Source organism: Oncorhynchus tshawytscha, linkage group LG05 (genome assembly GCF_018296145.1).
Source record: "Oncorhynchus tshawytscha isolate Ot180627B linkage group LG05, Otsh_v2.0, whole genome shotgun sequence".
Classification (NCBI taxonomy): Eukaryota; Metazoa; Chordata; class Actinopteri; order Salmoniformes; family Salmonidae; genus Oncorhynchus; species Oncorhynchus tshawytscha.
Window position 1 is genome coordinate 22,249,290 of NC_056433.1, and position 19,835 is coordinate 22,269,124.

Sequence of the window (19,835 nt, forward strand, 5' to 3'; positions counted from 1 at the left end):
CATGTGTATGTGACCAATACAATTCTATTTGATTTGATTTGAGGAACACATACACACACAATGATTAGATTTTCACCTCAGACATTATCAATACAATAACCTTTTTGTTTGAAAGCATGATATTTCAGCGCATTCGCTTATAAAAAGAATAGAAACATATATAAGAGCCTCCCAAGTGGTGAGGTGGTTTAAGGCACTGCATCGCAGTTGCTAGCTGTGCCACTAGAGATCCTGGTTCAAGTCCAGACTCGCGACCGGGAGACCCATGGGGGCACAATTGTCCCAGCGTCGTCTGGGTTAGGGGAGGATTTGGCCGGCAGGGATGTCCTTGTCCCATCGCGCTCTAGCGACTCCTATGGTGGGCTGTGCACATGGATGCCAGTTGTACGGTGTTTGACATTCGTGTGGCTGGCTTCCGGGTTAAGCGGGCATTGGGTCAAGAAGCAGTGTGACTTGGTTGGGTCGTATTTCGGAGGACGCATGGCTCTCGACCTTCGGGAGTTGCAGCGATCAGACAAGACTGTAACTACCAATTGGATACCATGAAATAGGGGAGAAAATGGGGTACAATTAAAAGAAAAAAAAGAAATTGATGTATAGAAATCTCACTTTTCTGGAAACTCAATGGTGTCAGGAAGTTGTAAACCTTTGGTCTCAGGCAACAGAAAGACCAAAGCGCCAGCCACAAATACAAGGGCCCTTTGTCACAAAGACTTATCCCCATTAGTATATAAGTGCCCGCCTGTCTCTAGAAAACATTCCCTGAGTAGCTGTGCTTGAGGCTTTATCAGCCAAAAGTATTAGTTTCAAGCTAATCTCTTGTGGATAGACTATCAATGTCTTTGGTAATTGGTAGCATCATAATCAAGCATCTGACCAAATTATGCTAGATTTTAGGGGGTTAAACTGGGAGTAGTTTCAAACTCAAGATATTCAGATACTGGTACAGTAAGATTCCATCTTCATACAGCATTGATGTGTTACAAGTTAATAATGCTTGTGTATAATCATGTTCTAACATTGCAATTAGGTACCGAATATGATGAGTGGCAGCTCCAGCCAGATGACAGCCAGCCTGTAGAGAATGAATGTGGCCACGATGCATCCGATGTCACACAGAGTGGAGCACGGTGACATATCCATGTTCCGTAGGAGAGAACCAATACTATCACTGTCTGGAATTTTAGCTTTAAACTGAACTTGTTATGCCAATTGTCAATGTCATGTGATGCAACCATGTGGTGCTATTTATTTCTATATTGTTGTTTTCTGTGCCCCCCCTGGTCAAACTGAAATTCACAAATACCTTATCATTCACTGACATTTTAATCGGTTCTTTGTTCTGACATTCAATTAAAATTGAACATATATTTCATTAATATTTTATAAAGTTCTCACCTCAGTCACAAAGGACTGCCTGACTTCGTAGTCATACTCCCAGCCTTCCTTGCAGGAGGTCATGGGAGCTTTGCTGCGATGGGCGTCGGTGAGGTCAGACTCTGGGTTGTCACAGGTCAGACCTGTATTGTTCCAGTCCAGGTCATACTGCTCACACTGACTGTGGACCAGCATTCCTGAGGTGTTGACCAGGGGGACGGTGATCTTTCTGGCATCCATCAGGTTCCAGCCACAGCTCTGCCGGATTTGACTCACCCCTGAGTCCCGGCACCAATGCTCTGGGGTGAACCCCTGGAACATAATGCCTATGTAGACCCATGGCATGGAGACCATGCAGTGCAGGAAAATGATTCACTTCTGGGATCGCCTCCTCTAGGTTGTCATCAAAAGTGTACAAGTACATGGTTGCAGTTTTCAGTCACTAAGACATTTGTGACTGCAGAAAGACCTGACCATGGTTTTTCAACGGTGTGAAAACAATCAAAGGTCCAACAGAGGTTGACCTTCGACCTATCAGTGACTGACGATGCATTTAGACACGTTCCCTAGAGCAGGCTTCAGACATCATGGGGATCTTGCAATTGAACGCTCAAAAGAATGACTGATCTTACAGAAATGTCGGTCTACCTCATATTTTCCTTTTGAAGCCTCAGTGATTTATGACTAGGGAAACATACAGTACTGAGACTTCGGAGGTTCTGTTCAATAAATGCATCAACCTGTTGACCTTTCAGAGCAACCTTAGTCAAATCTCCTCAAACCTGGAAGTGCTAAATGACGTTACTCTTTAATAGAAACAGTGACGGACAGCTGAGCTCTTTTTTTATTCAAATAATGCAACATTTTTACATCAAAATTTAAACATGAAAACAGACAAAAAGCAGTAAAACATGTTTGAGAAAATAACATACAAGAACCAAATCACCTCCAAAAGTACCAACTCATCAGAATGGAGCTCCTTATCCCATGATTTATACCCACAAAGATGAACCAAGCAGACGTGCTTTGGTGCTTACAGCAGACCTAGACATTATACAACGAGCAAGGATTTACTTCAAATCACTACCACGCAGGATTTACTTTCCATCGCTCCTGAAGAAAGGTAGCAAGTGCTCTTTCCCCATATCAAAGTACCTGAAGACATCTCATTTTTTCTCAGGGACCAAACTCAAACACTGCCTTGCAATGGTTTGCAGTCTTAGTTTTTTTTCTTCTTTTCATCTGACTTCTACAGTAATGTCTGTTTTAAATATTAGCCTTTGCGCAGTTATGTCACAATTTCAATTCATGATCTTGGGAGGTGTGGAAACTTAGGAAAATAAATGCAAAATTAGATATTTTATAACCTTGCACAACATTGTGAAGTTTTTTTTCTGCTGTTTTTCCAAAATGTTTCTCCTATTAATAACATGTGCAGCTACAAACCTTAATAAATACCCTGAAAGGTGAACCTTTATTTTTTGGATAAGGTCACTATGGCTAGCGGCTTGCTAAGTGTGTGAACATTAGCTTCAACACTGGTGATAAACACTGGCATAACAAAGAAACTCTCCAATTTGAAGTCTGAAGAGAGACAACGGTAACAATAATCCTGTAGCCAGACAAGTTCCACTTCAAAAGCTTTTTCTAATTACTGTTCTGTACCACTGACATTAATATGAGGCATTGTCCCAACTGCAGATACATGAGAGTGGAATAAGTGACTGCCTGTGTACATGTGATTTGTGTACTGGTGTGTGCCAACTGATAAATGCTAAATTAATTTCAAGTAATCCATATTTTCCCAGAAAGGTAATACAAGGGATAGATATGGCTGAGTAAGACCGAAAAGGGGATCTCAAGCTCACAAATACATTGCATCTTTAATGGCACTAGCTACAACTTCCGTTTATGAGGGATAGCACATGCAATTTGGCAAAAAGTGAGTTTCAGCTTGACAGAAAACGTCAATTTTCAAATAAACTTAGGTCATGACTTTGACAAGGCAACATCTAGAAGCAGAGTTAATTTATAGCATTTAACAGATAGGGCAACTAGCTGTGCCTGTGATACATATGGTACATATGGAGTGCAAGTACAAAACCACATGATGATTTGATATACTGTTGTTGAATAAATACGATATAGGGAACTCAACAAAAAAAAATACAACCTAAGAATCTCATGTACCAATGAGTCATGGTTTGAGCAACACAGTTTCAAGTCCCTGTTTTCCCAATAACTTATTTTCCATTTTTCACAACAATCCATTCACACAGAGGCCAATCATGTCCAATCCTGGCAAGGTTGACAGTATAGAGTTTTACAGAGCAAATCAGTCCACAAAATTAAATAATAAAAAACTTGAATAAGCAATTCTCAGGAAGATGCAAGTGACAAAATAGAACTCCATTACCGATGTACATAAATTAAATCAAACAGTACAAAAAAACAATTAATTGATGAAAACACTCATCAGGAAGGCATCGACTTTCTTTCCAAGAGGGCCCCCCCAAAAAATCTGCTCTTTAAAACTGTAAACAGCCAACAGACATTCTGCATCGTTCCCTTTACAAAATAAACAAAACGCCTCTAAGGGTTTCTGCTTTCTTGCGTTGTCGTCGTTGTGCGGAGACATTCAGAGAAAGAGAGAGAGAAAGAGTAAGAGAGAGATATTAGTTCAGGTGGACGGGAGAATGGGGAGTCCCTCACACTCTCAGCAGGTCCTCATCGCTGTCATCCTGGGGCTCTTGTTGTTTCCTGTGGGGGGGTCTGTTGTCACGGTGAGGCTTGGCCCTTCCCCTCCTCCCCCTGTCCTCCAGGAGCCCCACCAGGTCCTCATCACTCTCCTCCTCCAGCAGGGCGCTGCGGAGGGGTCCTGAAGTGCGGGTCCTGGAGCTCGAGGGCCGTAGAGTGGTCCGACCACCATGGACACGCACCCCGGGGACAGATAGGACTTCGTCCTCACTGTCCTCCTGCTCGTCCAGGGAGAAGGAGCGCAGGGCGTCGCCGTTGACGGGCTTGGTAGTGATGTGGCCGTTCTCCTGGCCCTCCTTTCCGAGGCGAGAGGACATGGCTGGGGCCTCCATCTCCTCCATCAGCCACTCCATTTCATCGTCCCCTCCCTCATCATCCATGGTCACCTGCAGGGACAAACAGACAGACAGGGGAGAAGATTCAGCACTGGGAACTCACCACACCATCATTGACATGGAATCAATTACTTTAAAATATAAGCAGAATTAAAGAGACTATATACTGTAGCTGGTTGGTTTGATCTGTACTGTAGTATAGGGTTTATTGGTGTGGATACCTTGGAGTATTTATAAGAAACAGGGTTTCCTTTCCTGCAACATCCAATCACTTTCTGTATAACCAGCTCCCTGGAAATAGAAAATATTTAGGAAAAGATGAAAAGAAATAGGATGCATGTACCATATGACCAAAACACACTGAAGCTGTATTCACAAATTAGTATCTATAGCCCCTATGCGAGATGTCTCTACCTCCTCTCTCGTTTGTGCAGTAGCAGAACCAGCAGACAGATAGTCAGCACAACCAATAGCACACTCAGGACCGCCCCCACAGCCTGGCTCCTCCCAGACAAGGCCCTATGGTCCTCCCCTCCATCATCATAAGTTTGCTTGGACTCGGAGGTATCCACAGTTCTGTACGGCACACCAGACAAAATGTCACACTTCTACTTTATACAGCATCTTTCATTCAAATTCAAAGTCCAATTCGATGTATGGACTGGTAATAGAATTAACAGGTCTGGGTCGCTTTCAATAGACACAAATGGAAGAATGCGCTTTAAAGCTGAAGTTGAAAAGCCTTTTTATAGGCCAACTTCAGGTAGTACTTCCTGTTTCAAAGCATTGTCTCCTTTTTTGAAACAACTGAACACTATCCTGATGTCTGTGTGTCGGGTTGTTCACTCACACTAGGCCACAGACAGTGGAGGTGTGCCAGATGAAGAGGTACTGGCATCCGTCCGTCTCCAACAGAAACTCTGGGATGCCCTCCCCGGCCGAGGGGTTACATTGGAACAAGATGGCCGACGACACCGTATTGGAATTGTCCCGCATACACACAGACTCCGATGGGACCAGCACGTCCAGGTTACCACCTGAGGAGAAAGAGTCCATTCGTCAATCACAAGCAGCTTAATGGAGTGAGCTCGTTGAGTCATTGACGTCAATGTAAGTATACTTGATTACCAATTACTGTATCTTGTGAGTGATTTTGACAGCAGTCTCATCTTTAATGAGGACAAGGTGAGGCACTGAGGATGTTCAACACCACAATCCAAACCCACCCATACTCTATTCCCCAAAGGCTCAGACCACTTTGGAGGAAGCCTGTGTCTTGCTTGCGTCTTACCTTTGATGTAGTACTTGGCCTTGCTGGAGGAGCCAATCTTTCTACTGTAGTCTCCGTTGATCTTCACCTGGCAGATGTTGGCCCCGAGACACATGGAGAAGGAGCTGTCGGTGATGCCTGACAGCTGAATGTCATAGATGTACTTGTCCCCATTGGAGCGAATGTCCCCAGAGGCCTGGTGGAGCCTACAGAGTGGACAGACGGACAAAAAACCTCACCTGAGTACATTCATAAAAGGCTTATTTTATCTTCCCTCTACTACATTTCTAAACATTTGTTTTATGTTCCCTGCTGCAACTGTAGAGAGGTTCAATTGCATCAGAGGCCCACTGGTGTTGTAATAGGCATTCAGGCAGTTAAGAAGCCAGAGCAACATTTGACCGTTTATGACATAAGAGGCTTTGACCCGTAGAGATCATATTAAATTACTAGAGGGGTTGTCATAAACCCTCAAAGTTCCACAATGAGGCCAAAATGGCAGCCATCTTAGTCAGGGAGATATCCAAAACCAGTCTAATTGGAATGAATGGCAGTGGAGGCATAGGTGATGCATTTCCTGCTTTTACTTATGCAGGAAAATAAAAGTAAGGCATGTGATGTATCAGAAATTGTGTAATGGAATTATAAATATACACTGCTCAAAAAAATAAAGGGAACACTAAAATAACACATCCTAGATCTGAATGAATGAAATATTCTTATTAAATACTTTTTTCTTTACATAGTTGAATGTGCTGACAACAAAAACCACACAAAAATAATCAAATGGAAATCAAATTTATCAACCCATGGAGGTCTGGATTTGGAGTCATACTCAAAATGAGTGAAATCCACACTACAGGCTGATCCAACTTTGATGTAATGTCCTTAAAACAAGTCAAAATGGGGCTCAGTAGTGTGTGTGGCCTCCACGTGCCTGTATGACCTCCCTACAACACCTGGGAATGCTCCTGATGAGGTGGCGGATGGTCTCCTGAGGGATCTCCTCCCAGACCTGGACTAAAGCATCCGCCAACTCCTGGACAGTCTGGGGTGCAACGTGGCGTTGGTGGATGGAGCGAGACATGATGTCCCAGATGTACTCAAATGGAATCAGGTCTGGGGAACGGGCGGGCCAGTCCATAGCATCAATGCCTTCCTCTTGCAGGAACTGCTGACACACTCCAGCCACATGAGGTCTAGCATTGTCTTGCATTAGGAGGAACCCAGGGCCAACTGCACCAGCATATGGCCTTACAAGGGGTCTGAGGATCTCATCTCGGTACCTAATGGCAGTCAGGCTACCTACCTCTGGCGAGCACATGAGTGCTGTGCGGCCCCCCCAAAGAAATGCCACCCCACACCATGACTGACCCACCGCCAAACCAGTCATGCCGGAGGATGTTGCAGGCAGCAGAACGTTCTCCACGGCGTCTCCAGACTGTCACATGTGCTCAGTGTGAACCTGCTTTCATCTGTGAAGAGCACAGGGCGCCAGTGGCGAATTTGCCAATCTTGGTGTTCTCTGGCAAATGCCAAACATCCTGCACGGTGTTGGGCTGTAAGCACAACCCCCACCTGTGGACGTCGGGCCCTCATACCACCCTCATGGAGTCTGTTTCTGACCCTTTGAGCAGACACATGCACATTTGTGGCCTGCTGGAGGTCATCTTGCAGGGCTCTGGCAGTGCTCCTCCTGCTCCTCCTTGCACAAAGGCGGAGGTAGCGGTCCTGCTGCTGGGTTGTTGCCCTCCTACGGCCTCCTCCACATCTCCTGATATACTGGCCTGTCTCCTGGTAGCGCCTCCATGCTCTGGACACTACGCTGACAGACACAGCAAACCTTCTTGCCACATCTTGCATTGATGTGCCATCCTGGATGAGCTGCACTACCTGAGCCACGTGTGTGGGTTGTAGACTCCGTCTCATGCTACCACTAGAGTGAAAGCACCGCCAGCATTCAAAAGTGACCAAAACATCAGCCAGGAAGCATAGGAACTGAGAAGTGGTCTGTGGTCCCCACCTGCAGAACCACTCCTTTATTGGGGGTGTCTTGCTAAATGCCTATAATTTCCACCTGTTGTCTATTCCATTTGCACAACAACATGTGAAATGTGAAATGTATTGTCAATCAGTGTTGCTTCCTAAGTTTGATTTCACAGAAGTGTGATTGAAGTGTGATTGACTTGGAGTTACATTGTGTTGTTTAAGTGTTCCCTTTATTTTTTTTGAGCAGTGTAGTTTAAACAGGTTTTATTCACAATTTTTGTATAAATAGCTTCTAGAATATATGTAAACAAACCATAAATATCACAGATTTTGTTTTCTTAGAAAGTCGTGAGTGCTATTATATGATTATTTGTTGCATTTACAACTTGTCAAAGTCCTATCATCAACTGATTTGAGCCAGTGTATAGCGGTGAATTGACTGCATTGTTTGAATGGAATGTTGGCTTATTGAGAGTTAAATTTGAAACATTTACAGAATCATTCCTCTAAAACAGGTTGGCTGGCTAGCTAGTTAATACACATACTGTGAAAATAAATTATTCACACAATATCTTATCACAGCACTGGCAAAACCATAGTTGACCAGCTCCCTGACAAACATGGCTGATCTTTGGACCATCATAAGAAGGTTAATCTCCATTCTAGTATTTTGATTCCTAATTCTATGCTTTGACCTATGATCTCAACGACCTGGAAGATATCATGTAATTTATTTATTTTTTAAATGTAAAAAATACATGTTTTCGGCTCAGCACATGAACTTGACTCATAACAGGTGTCAATATAATATTGTCAGGGTTAATTGTTTAACTCTAGCTGTTTGACCATTACAAAAAAAGATTGCAGATTTTTTTCTACACCCCATGGGAATCAAACCTACAACCTTGGCGTTGCAAGCACCATGCTGTACCAACTGAGCTACACGGGACTAGAATGGAGAGGTGGCCTGAGTTGTTGTGACAATGAAGTTGGTTGATTGAACTGTGTTGGTGGTGAGAGGTGTCACCTGTAGTAGAGGGCCCCCAGGCTGAAGTTGGCACCTGTATCAGGGACTTTGATGGTTCCGTTGACCATCACCACCTCACGTTGTTGAGCAGCGCATGCAGCACGAGTCTCCCAGCCCAGCACAAACTCACACAAGGCTTCATCCACACTAAGCAGAGACACAGACATTTAGTCAGAGAGTGTGTGTACAGTATATGTGTCTGTGTGAGCGTTACCAGGAATCCTTGAAAGAGCGACAAATGAAACCGTGAGCGATGGAAAAGTTGAACTAGAAAAATAAACATGACGTTCAAGACTTGAAAAGTACATTTAAATGGTCAATTTTCAACTACGGAGGTTAAAGTGCCTCTTCAACTTGATCATTCAGTAACTTTTCCTAGTGTTGTTGAGTTGAATAAGTTTGTTTTGCCCACAGGTCCACATATAAGTTGCTGACTGGAGGCCAGCTGGCTTTCCTCTGTAGGAGAGAAGGCCAGGTCCAAGATCTGTTTGTGCTGTAGGTGCCAACAACCATAGCAGTTGGTTATATGTCACAAACAGATCTGGGACAAGGCTACAGGCAAGAAGGCTCTCCCAAACTAACTGCTTACAGCCCACTCACCTCAGCAGCTTGGGCTGGCCTATATTCGGACCACAGGTCAGCTGGACCACTGTCTTGGCCTTGAGGCCGTTTCCACACACAGTGTCTCCCATGGTGTAGCTCACTAGGATCTTCTTATCTGGGAGAGGGAGGGTTGGTTAAGGCAATACATCTATCACAGCTTATTTTAGTGGGTTGGGACACAAACACACAAGCCCAAGAACAATGTGAAACGTAACACATGACATTCCAATTTTGAAAGAGTTTCCTCCAGTCCTGCTAAGTTGTGGGTGTGAGGGAGCTGTAAGACCCACCAGAGACGGCCATCTTCTGGGTGTAGACACGGCCCAGGGTCTGGGTCTTCCCCTCGCTGGTCCTCCGGCACACTGTGGCTCCCTCGGGGCAGTCTGGCAGGCCCCCATGGATCCCCTGGCACAGGTTGATATAGTACCTGGAGACAGCACAGCCAAGCTAAAGTTCAAATAGGTTTGCCACTACTTCAAACAGCTTGCCACTACTGTGCATTTTCACTCATCATCAAGTTGTACAGAGGGAGAGAAAGACAGAATGGGAGAGGAGTAGGAGGGAGAGAGGAAGATACAGAGAAGGAAGAGGGAAAAGCTAAAACATACGCCATTTTGTTGTGGCTGAACTTCCAGGGCTCTGTGAGAGAGGAGAGGGTGCGCAGGTCGTAAGTTTGGTGCTGGTTCACCAGCTTACACTCCATCTTCTTGGGTGGGCATACAGTCGTGGTTCTCCACTGGAAGGTGGCAGCGCAGCCTCCTGTCTCACTGAGAAGCTCTGGGGTGCCATGGCCGGCTGACTGGTCACAGGTGAACAGGATGGACGACTGCCTCTTGCCTGTCACTGAGAGGGAGACGACACACACAGCAGTATTGAGCACAGTTAAGCCCAGAGCCAACTTTGTTCCACACTAAACAAGGTCGCCTAAAAGCATTGCTTCGACCAGTAATTACCATTAGCGCAGAATCCCCATTTCCTGTCCTTGTTAAAGTCGCTGGTGGTGGCACACCAGAGTCTCCCATCCATCCTGCCCTCGGTTGTACATGTTGTGTACGACTTCTTCAGGAAGTTGAAGGGAAACACGCACACCTCCTCATTCTCAGTCACTTAAAAGGAAAACATGTACAGCAATAAAAAAACAGCACTATATTTTGTCTCAAATGTATCACTTTGGGATACAACACTACATCATAGATCGCATCTTAAATAACACCACGTATATATATATATATATATATATATGTGTGTGTGTGTCATTAGCGACTTGGTCATAGACTCAGAGGCAGGACTGACTGAGAACAGTCTAACCTGCTGGGCAGATGTCTCCTCCTCCGTACTGCATGATGACAGCCTGCTCCTCGTGTTTGTAGTCCATAGTCATGGCCTGGCTGATGCCGTAGGAGAATGCTGATCCGCCTGGCGACTGCACACACACTGCACTGTTCTTACATTTGGGGTCCGTCACCGCCCCACACACATTGATCTTATAGGTCTCTGAACCGACGCCGGGCACCTGGAAGAGAAAGACAATAACTACTTAGAAAGAAAGCCCTGTCCACCTAATAAATGGACAACTGTGTGTTAATGCATAGATAAGAAATATAGCTAAGTAGTTATAATAGAAGTAGGTATATCGAAGGTAACAGGCCACGTATGAAAGGTCAACGCACCTGGATCTCCCCAGAGAGGGGTGAGAGGTCAAAGGTGAACTGCAGCTGTGAGTCAGTTAGGTTACAGACACTGGTCTGAGTGGCATCAGGACAGACCAGTGGAGTGGCCCACTCAAACACATACATACAGTCCTGCTTCCTGATCATCTGGGGCGAGCCCTGGGGGGACAGGAAAGAGGCTTTCATTCGGCAAAGACAATACTTATATTTTTGCCATCTTTCAACACAAGAACCATCAGTGAGAAAAAGGTCTCTAATATATAGACACGCCATCTGTGAAACGTGTGGTACTGACCAGCTCCAGGCCTCTCTGGCAGGTGAACAGGATGGTGGAAGTGTAGTTCTGGGTGGAGTCAGAGGGGCAGGTGGTGGTGCTGTTGAAGGTGATTGACACCTCATTGGTCATGCTGTTGAACTCCGGGGTGGAAGTGATTCGACCAATGTCCTGTTAGCAGGAGAGAGACACAGAGAGAGAATTCCTTGAGCATGCTGGTTTGTAAACTGTTAAGGGATTTTATGAATAATGACTAAATTATGTATACATTTCAATCAGAATGATGACTAAACAGAATACTATTATGTTACTGTATGGATGTATGCATCTTATTATAATCATAATACTGAATGTAATGTGTGTAATTTTAATCAAGAAGTAGAACAAGGACTGTATGTTCCTTGTTAGAAATGAATGAAGTTATCGTCAGACCGGCTAGAATGCTGTGTTCCTTACAGGACATCCTGTCTCTACACAGGGAGAGGAGATACCTTGGGCTAGTAGTAGATTATTTAACAGGTGGTGGACAATGTGGGAAGGCTTGTGAACTATACTGCCATTGTATCGGAATGGAGGAAGGACAGAATAAAACCTATGGCGTCATTTTTAGTATATAACCTGATGTAAATTGTACTAAAATCAGTACTCTCGAGAATAAACGCTATTGATTGATTTTGAGACTGGTCTCTGTCCATTTTATGCAAATAAGTATCTTACAAATTCTTAGAAATGGGCAGTGTTTTAATTGAATTGGTTGATGAATAAATAGGAATCAAATTCCTTTAACATAAACACAGAGGGAATACTATTAAAGAGTCTTCATTTCTTCTGTGTGTGTGTGTGTTGTGGTGCGCATGCGTTTCTCTGCGTGTGACTCACGACAGGGGGCCCATCGTCAGGGTCCATGCAGACAGCGGCCCCTGGGGGACAGGTGACACCAGGGATGGGGTTGAGGGGCTGGCAGATGTTGATGTAGAAGTCAGGGGAATGGTCCTTGTCCACCAGGTCCTCGTCTGTGGCCATGTAGTAGCCCGTCACATGGATCAGAGGAGTCAGGTCGATGAGGGTAGAGCCGTTCAGGACTGAACACTTCACCTACAGAAACATCATGAAAGAGAGGGACGATGGCGGCTAGCACAGATGTTTACATATTAAATGGCCTATTAGATATAATACACCCAATACAGTACACCAAATTTGAATAGAAAGTTGACAGCTGTTGGTTGATATCTGAACACCTCAATAGGATGTCAGTCGAGGTAATTCAGCAGACTAAACGTTATGTATTAAGAAAATCTTTCAGTCACCTGTGTAAAGCAACACATGCATGTAGTTTGGTTATTCAACACAGACAGTCAGTTAACATCAGTAACAATAGATGACCAGTACATTGACTTGTTTGAAATGAATTTACATCAAGGGCTCACTGGTTGCCAGATATGTATGGCATGACTGGTAAGCACTATTGAAGGAATTCCACCTATCAATCAGGGGCTAGGTAATGCAAATTGCCATATTACTTACGTCCATCTAAACTTTTCAGTTATACTCAGTATGAGGCTACGGGTTGTTTTGGAATTGGGAAAAAACACTTGAAATTACCTGCTGTTCGCACACCAGGGGCGTGTGCCAGGAGAAGAAGTGTGTGCACGTGTTCTTGTCTGAGTACACCAGTACTGGCCCCGTGCTGGCCTCTGCGTGGGCCTTGCATACAAAGCTGATGATGCTTTTGTGTGTGATGGCGGGGTTGGCTGCACACACAGCCCCGCCCTCATAGGTCAGTTCCACCACCTGGTCCAGGTATGACAGCTTCCTGCTGGCCCGCCCACCACTCAGAGCACTCTTGGTCTCCTTGATACACACACCTGCACCTTCACGCACAAACAACTACATTACCATAAGCAACTGAGCAGACTGTTTACGTTGATCAATCTCAAGTCTAAGCACTCCATTTCTAGAAATTTTGCACAAGGATTCAGTTTTTTAAAAACATGTTTATTTTGTATTTCACCCCCTTTTTCTCCCTACTTTCAATCTTGTCTCATCACTGCAACTCCGACAGGCTCGGGAGGCAGAGGTCGAGTAATACGTCCTCTGAAACATAACCCGCCAAACCGCGCTTCTTAACACCCGCCCACTTAACCCGGAAGCCAGAGGAGGAAACACCGTTCAACTGACGACCGAGGTCAGCCTGCAGGCGCCCGGCCCGCCAGAGTCGCTAGAGCACGATGAGCCAAGTAAACCCCCCCCGGCCAAACCCTCCCTAACCCAGGCGACGCTGGGCCAATTGTGCTCTGCGCCCTATGGGACTCCCAATACAGCCCGGGATCGAACCCGGGTCTGTAGTGATGTCCGGGTCTAAAGCACGTGATGCAGTGCCTTAGACCGCTGCGACACATTTTTTGTTAGCTTTTTTCGTTTCAAAATGTCTCATGTGAATGCTTGAATGTCTTTGAACATCTAGTTCTCTTCATCCAGGAAGGTAACATACTGGAGAACCAGCCTCACAGTCCTAAGTCTAAAGCAGAGCCACAGACCTATTACAAAATTCCACTGAACAAACCAACATTGTCTAGAAGAGTCTGCTTAATTTCTACACAGTTGTCTTGGGACCCCTGTCTGGTCCATGGCTCAGTAAGCTGATCACTGCTGGATGGTAGGCCTGGCCTGTTGATTGATTCCTGAGGGGATGTGGCTTTAACCAGTACTAGAGCTTTCCCAGCCAACCCAGAGCTTGTGAGATAGAATATGGTCTTACCTGTGTCTGGTCCACAACCTGCGTTGGCCACTTCCCCACACACGTTGAGCCGGAACATCTTCCTAGGGTCCAGGTTGTCATACACAGTGTAGCCTCCCTCCTGGCTTAGTCCATTCAGGTCAAAGAGGTGGCCTGGGTTCAGGAGGGCAACACAGTACATACATACAAGTGTCCAAATGTATTTTTTTAAACTATAGCACATGGAGGAGTTTCTCAGTAACTCTTTGCAGTCGTGTGCTTAACTACTGCACATAGATTCTATGAGAATGATGGTATTTTTCAATGATAATCATACTAACTGCAAATACTTTCTCAGATTTTTTTATATGGTCTAGTGCAGGCAGCGGTCTTTCAGTTTTCAGTGGTTGTGCGTGGGAATGGCACTCACCGGTGACTGGATTGGTGACTCTGCAATCGCCATGCTGGCTGCTGTTGAGCGGGCAGGCGGCTGCAGTGAACCACACAAAGGTATAGACACAGTCCTCTATGGCCATGATCAGGGTTGGTCTTGAGTCCTGGGGCAGAAACACAGTCCGTCTACTCAGTTACATTTTGGTCATTTAGCAGACACTCTTATCCAGAGGGACTTACAGTAGTGAGTGCATTCATTTTCATACTGGTCCCCCGTGAGAATCGAACCCACAACCCTGGTGTTGCAAACGCCATGCTCTACCTATTGTGTGTGTGCATATTTGTGTTTATGCGTGTGTGTATCTGCATGTGTGTGATGTCTATAATCCCTTACCACTTTGTCACGGTCACATTTGAAGCGTATGATGGTGCTCTTATTCCTTTGTCCACCGGAACACATCTCTCCGTTGGTATACTTGAGTACAAGGATGTTCTGGTCCCACTGTGGGGCCGACTCGGCCTCTCCCAGACTCACATAATGCTCCCCACTCTTCAGACAGGATGCTGCGTTGGACGGACACTTCCAGGAGCCTACAACATGAAGAGAGGAAAGAAATATGTTTCCCATGGTTCAGAAGGTGAGCATAATTGCACCACATTCAAACTGTGAATGAAGACTTGAGAATGTTCATATTTGTTCACACAAATGTGGAAATAAATAAGGATATATAGGCGCCACCAGTGTCCTTCACTTAAAGGATGCTGGTGTTGAGGATAGGCACTTACCCCCCTGTTGCACCAGAGACTTGCAGACGTTGATGTAGTAGCGCTCCTGCTTCCCAGTGCTGGGCTCCACCACCCAGTTTCTGGAGTTCAGGGCCAGAGAGGAGAGGTCGTACGAGTTTCCATTAGAATCTCTGTGAGAGGAAGAATAAAAAGTAGTCAGAAAGATAGGAGACAAAGGGGAAACCAGTCATTGTCTGGGAGAAAGAGAAGGTTGTGGTTGGAAGAGGGCTCCCAGAATATAATAAAATATGACTATGCGTACTGGTATGAGCAGCTGGTAGTTTTCACGGGGATACAGGCGAGAGCTGTTCGCCAGGTAAAGAGGTAGGTACACTCTGCAGTCTCCTTGATAAATTCTGGCACCCCCTATAGGCAGAAACACAAAACAACCCCAGTAACTACCACATCCAAGCACGCATTGGGACAAGCAGAGAAGTTGCATTAGAGGTTCACGCTTTCGCTTCGCTCAGACTCACAGGGTTCATTTTAGGATGACAGGAGAAGTAGATCGCTGTGGATCTCTGATAGATCCTATGGCAGGTCTCCCCACCAGTATAGTTGAGTACCAGCTGTTCTCCAACATAGCTCAGAGTCTGTGAGGCCATGCCTAATACATTATAAAACAAAATCAACATGCCTGAGGTTTTTGATCAGTTACTAACAAACCAAAATCAAAGCTTTCTTAAAGACCAAATATTTTATACAGGTTTACATACCGGCAATTCTGTGGGTGCTGCCTTCCACCTGACAGACTGACACCTGGTCATTGCCTGTGTCTTTGTGTGTGCAGATCCCTCGCTGAAGCCCCCCACAGACAGAGAAGTGGTACTGGTATTGGCCACTCTTCACCATGTAGTCCTTCCCAGACAGGGAGCTCATGTCAAACATGTAGCCACTTCTGGGGTCCTTGACTTTACAGTTTTCACCTACAGGAGTCAGGGAGAGGAGAGTTAACTTGAGCATGATGATGACACTAGTGGAGAGAAGTAACAGTCTTAGTCAGAGCCACAACATTAAACATGGCAGCCTCCTCTTTCAAGCCTACCCTGAGCGCTGGTGAGAGGGCACGCCTCGGAGGTTCTCCAGATGAACACATATTCACAGCCGTCTTGGCGGTCAAATACAGGAGAACCCTATTAGTAAAGGAACCAACCAAGAAAAATATAGGTATTAGGAGGGAAAATATATGGTATTAGGATCAGTAACATCAATAAGTAAAATTTCACAGATTCCTGCCATTGATATGTACACCAACTATATGGCCATAACATAGAAGAGCATTCCCATAGAGAACAAGATGCGTGTATTTTACTCACAGGGTTATCGTCACACTGGAAGATGATACGTGTGGAGTAGTGGTCTGTGTCACAGCGGTCCCCGTTGAGGTAGACAATGCTGATGGAGCCGTCAGAGGCCACCTGGGGGCTGGACTGGACGTAGCCCAGGTTCACACCTTTACCCTCCATGGTGCCACATGCACCCAAGAGGCCCGCTGCAGATGCACACATAGATGCATGTACAGTAGTTAAAACACAAAGCTAAAAATTGTCAAGAGTAATGCTAAACTGAGGGCCTCCCGGGTGGCGCAGTGGTCTAGGGCACTGCATCGCCCAGGCTCTGTCGCAGCCGGCCGCGACCGGGAAGTCCGTGGGGTGATGCACAAATGGCCTAGCGTCTTCCGGGTTAGAGAGGGTTTGGCAGGTAGGGATATCCTTGTCTCATCGCACACCAGCGACTCCTGTGGCAGGCCGGGCGCAGTGCGCGCTAATCAAGGTAGCCAGGTGCAGGGTGTTTCCTCCGTCACATTGGTGCGGCTGGCTTCCGGGTTGGATGCACGCTGAGTTAAGAAGCAGTGGGACTTGGTTGGGTTGTGTTTCGGAGGACGCATGGCTTTCAACCCGTCTCTCCCGAGCCCATACAGGAGTTGAAGCGATGAGACAAGATAGTAATTACTAACAACAATTGGATACCACGAAATTGGGGAGAAAATTATATATATTTTTAAATAAAATTAAAAGAGTGATGCTAAACTGATGGTACAGAACAGAAGTATTCCTCCTCATTAGCTGGCATATCAACATGGCGTGTGACTCACCCGGGCAGCCCTGGACCGGAGGCAGAGGTTTACACACGTTGATGAAGAAGCTGCGTTTCTTAGCCTGTTCAGCCGTGTCGATGGCCACCCAGGGACTGTCTTCACTGTCCCTGCTCAGGTGACTCAGGTCATACTCGTTACCATGAGAATCTAAAATGGAAGGACAAACAACATCTTTCAATTAATGAAAATAACAAACTCTGGTCATAGAAATGGGTAAGGTGGATAAAGTGATATATGCCTCGTTAGAGATGTACTGAAGACATCCACACTGTTTTGAAGACATTGACAGTGTTGTTCCTACCAGTGATTTGACAGTCCACAGGGGCAGGGATGCATGCCAGGGCTGTGGAGAACTCAAAGAGGACATCATGGGTGACGTGTGTAGACGAGCTGAGCTCTTCTCGGACCAGTTTCAGAGTGCCAGGGTGGGCGTCCTGGTCACACACAAAACTAATGGTGAAGGTGTCCCTGGTGCCTGGGGGAGAAGGGAGGAATCAGGACAGTTATCAGACCAAATGTTTATGAACTGACTCATTAAAAAGAGATTTTCCAGAGGATTGAAAACTAAGGTTTTAAAAAAATTTTTTTTTTTTTAAACCTCTTGTTTTGGACTCAACACGTCAATGTGTAGCTCATACATGCATAATAAGCGATATACAGTCCTCTCCCAGTGGAAAAAGGCACAGAATTCTTACATTCTAACGTCATTTAGTGCATGAGATCTACGTGCTCGTTCCTGTCATGTAATGAACATGCGCTCTGAAGCAAGTGGGAAGAGTGGTTACATGCGCTTACAATTTGTTATTTTGATAAGAGCAAAAATACATAGATCAAATCCATGCATTAGAAGCTAGAAAACATCTGAAATTAGAAGGTAGATTTATTAGACCCTGGTAGTAGTTTAATTTCTCTCTCCCAATACATTTTCTCTGCAAACGAGAAAATGTTGTGTTAAAGATGGCATTGTAAACTCACAAGTCGCACACTCCATATATAAACCCCCAGCAATTTAATGGGTATTTAGCCAACGTTTCAGCATCACTCTGCCTTTCTCAGGGTAATGTCATGAATACTTGAATCAGGTTATGTAGACAAACAGTGCAATTAGTGCAACCAATGACAATAGTGAGGGGTGTGTCATAATGATTAAGTTAATTAAAATGAATTAGTGAAACTGATAAAAATATATATAGTTTATGGCATATTAAATATATTACGATATTGTTATCATATAGAAACATAATTGAATATTGTAGATCATATTAGCATCAAGATACATTATTCTTTAATTCAATTTCACATAATTGATTCATTTATTTATATTATTTTTATTTAACCAGGAAGGGCTCTGAGATTTAAAATCTCTTTTCAAGAGTGTCCTGGCCAAGATAGGCAGCACCAAGTCATTACAAAAATTACAGACGAAAAACTACAAGTAATCTAGTAAAAACCATAGAATTCACAAGAAGACATTGAGATCCTACTACTACAAAAGGGAGGCTTACTGGATATCCTATCTAAAAACATTGACCCCTATTGGTCTGAATATTGACTTTGATCTCAGGCTCTTATGAACAAATCTTTCTTTTATGAACAAGTCTTATAAATAGATATATTCTTGCTACAGCTTATTAGCGAACACCTAATAAGTTCCCCCTGTTGATGACGCTCAATATACATTAAGGTTGAACCAAAAGATTACATGTTACAAATATGAAATACGAATCAATTATGTATCTTGACGCTAATATGATATAAAATATTAAATTGTTTCTATATAACAATAGCGTAATATATTTAATATGCCATAAACTATATATATATTTTAACAGTTTCACTAATTAATTATGACACATCACTCACATTTGTCATTGGTTGCACTAATTGCACTGTTTGTCTATATAACCTGGTTCAAGTATTCATGACATTACCCTGAGGAAGGCAGAGTGATGCTGAAACGTTGGTAAATACCCACTAAATTGCTGGGAGTTTATATATGGAGTGTGCGACTTTCTTTCGCCATTAGTCAGCACCTCCACACAAACAAATTTTTCTGGGTGTGCGCCAGCTCATGTTTTTTAAAGATGGAATTGTAGCCACACAAATACATTTAAAAGATAATTGTCAACCGATCCCAAACGTGATGGACAATGTTGATTGGCAGGTGGAATGATGTCCAATGAGGTTGCAAGGATTAAAATGGGAGGAGGGTTCAGGTCGGCCCAGTATTGTCCATTGAGGTTGCAGGGTGAGCTCAACACCACATTGTTTTTTTTTTAACTCTCTTTGGGTACACGTTACAGAGGCTCGAGAACAATGACGTTCTACACAATTGTACACCATTTTGGCCTGTTTTGGCTCATGAGCGCTACTTTCAAAACTACTGGGGGAAATTACACAAAACTTCTGGCAAATCTCTAAGTCATAAATGTTTGAGAAATGCAGGATATAGCAGCCATGCTAATATTGCCATAGGATGGATCCTAACTTGAGATCTGTAATGTGCAACTCTATTATATAAGACTGTGTACGACGATTTT

At 44.5% G+C, this 19,835-nt stretch overlaps 1 protein-coding gene across 2 annotated transcripts in view; it reads right to left on the reverse strand.

Annotated features, from left to right (window-relative positions):
* Positions 1-2,203: 2,203 nt before the first annotated feature.
* LOC112250160 (cation-independent mannose-6-phosphate receptor) overlaps positions 2,204-19,835 on the reverse strand; it is a 36,524-nt gene continuing 18,892 nt past the window's right edge. For both annotated transcript variants that reach the window (XM_024420066.2, XM_024420064.2), the window contains exons 23-48: positions 17,597-17,770; positions 17,293-17,442; positions 16,514-16,689; positions 16,243-16,330; positions 15,914-16,123; positions 15,674-15,804; positions 15,460-15,563; positions 15,198-15,328; positions 14,806-15,002; positions 14,449-14,575; positions 14,061-14,192; positions 12,905-13,173; positions 12,182-12,397; positions 11,324-11,473; positions 11,029-11,187; positions 10,667-10,871; positions 10,312-10,464; positions 9,967-10,201; positions 9,649-9,785; positions 9,356-9,473; positions 8,756-8,902; positions 5,761-5,945; positions 5,320-5,506; positions 4,884-5,045; positions 4,691-4,760; positions 2,204-4,520 (exon numbers count right to left, since the gene is read on the reverse strand). In XM_024420066.2, coding sequence (XP_024275834.1) covers positions 4,086-4,520; positions 4,691-4,760; positions 4,884-5,045; positions 5,320-5,506; positions 5,761-5,945; positions 8,756-8,902; positions 9,356-9,473; positions 9,649-9,785; positions 9,967-10,201; positions 10,312-10,464; positions 10,667-10,871; positions 11,029-11,187; positions 11,324-11,473; positions 12,182-12,397; positions 12,905-13,173; positions 14,061-14,192; positions 14,449-14,575; positions 14,806-15,002; positions 15,198-15,328; positions 15,460-15,563; positions 15,674-15,804; positions 15,914-16,123; positions 16,243-16,330; positions 16,514-16,689; positions 17,293-17,442; positions 17,597-17,770 — 4,448 coding nt within the window. In that variant the 3' untranslated portion in view covers positions 2,204-4,085. The remainder of the gene's footprint in view (positions 4,521-4,690; positions 4,761-4,883; positions 5,046-5,319; positions 5,507-5,760; positions 5,946-8,755; positions 8,903-9,355; positions 9,474-9,648; positions 9,786-9,966; positions 10,202-10,311; positions 10,465-10,666; positions 10,872-11,028; positions 11,188-11,323; positions 11,474-12,181; positions 12,398-12,904; positions 13,174-14,060; positions 14,193-14,448; positions 14,576-14,805; positions 15,003-15,197; positions 15,329-15,459; positions 15,564-15,673; positions 15,805-15,913; positions 16,124-16,242; positions 16,331-16,513; positions 16,690-17,292; positions 17,443-17,596; positions 17,771-19,835) is intronic.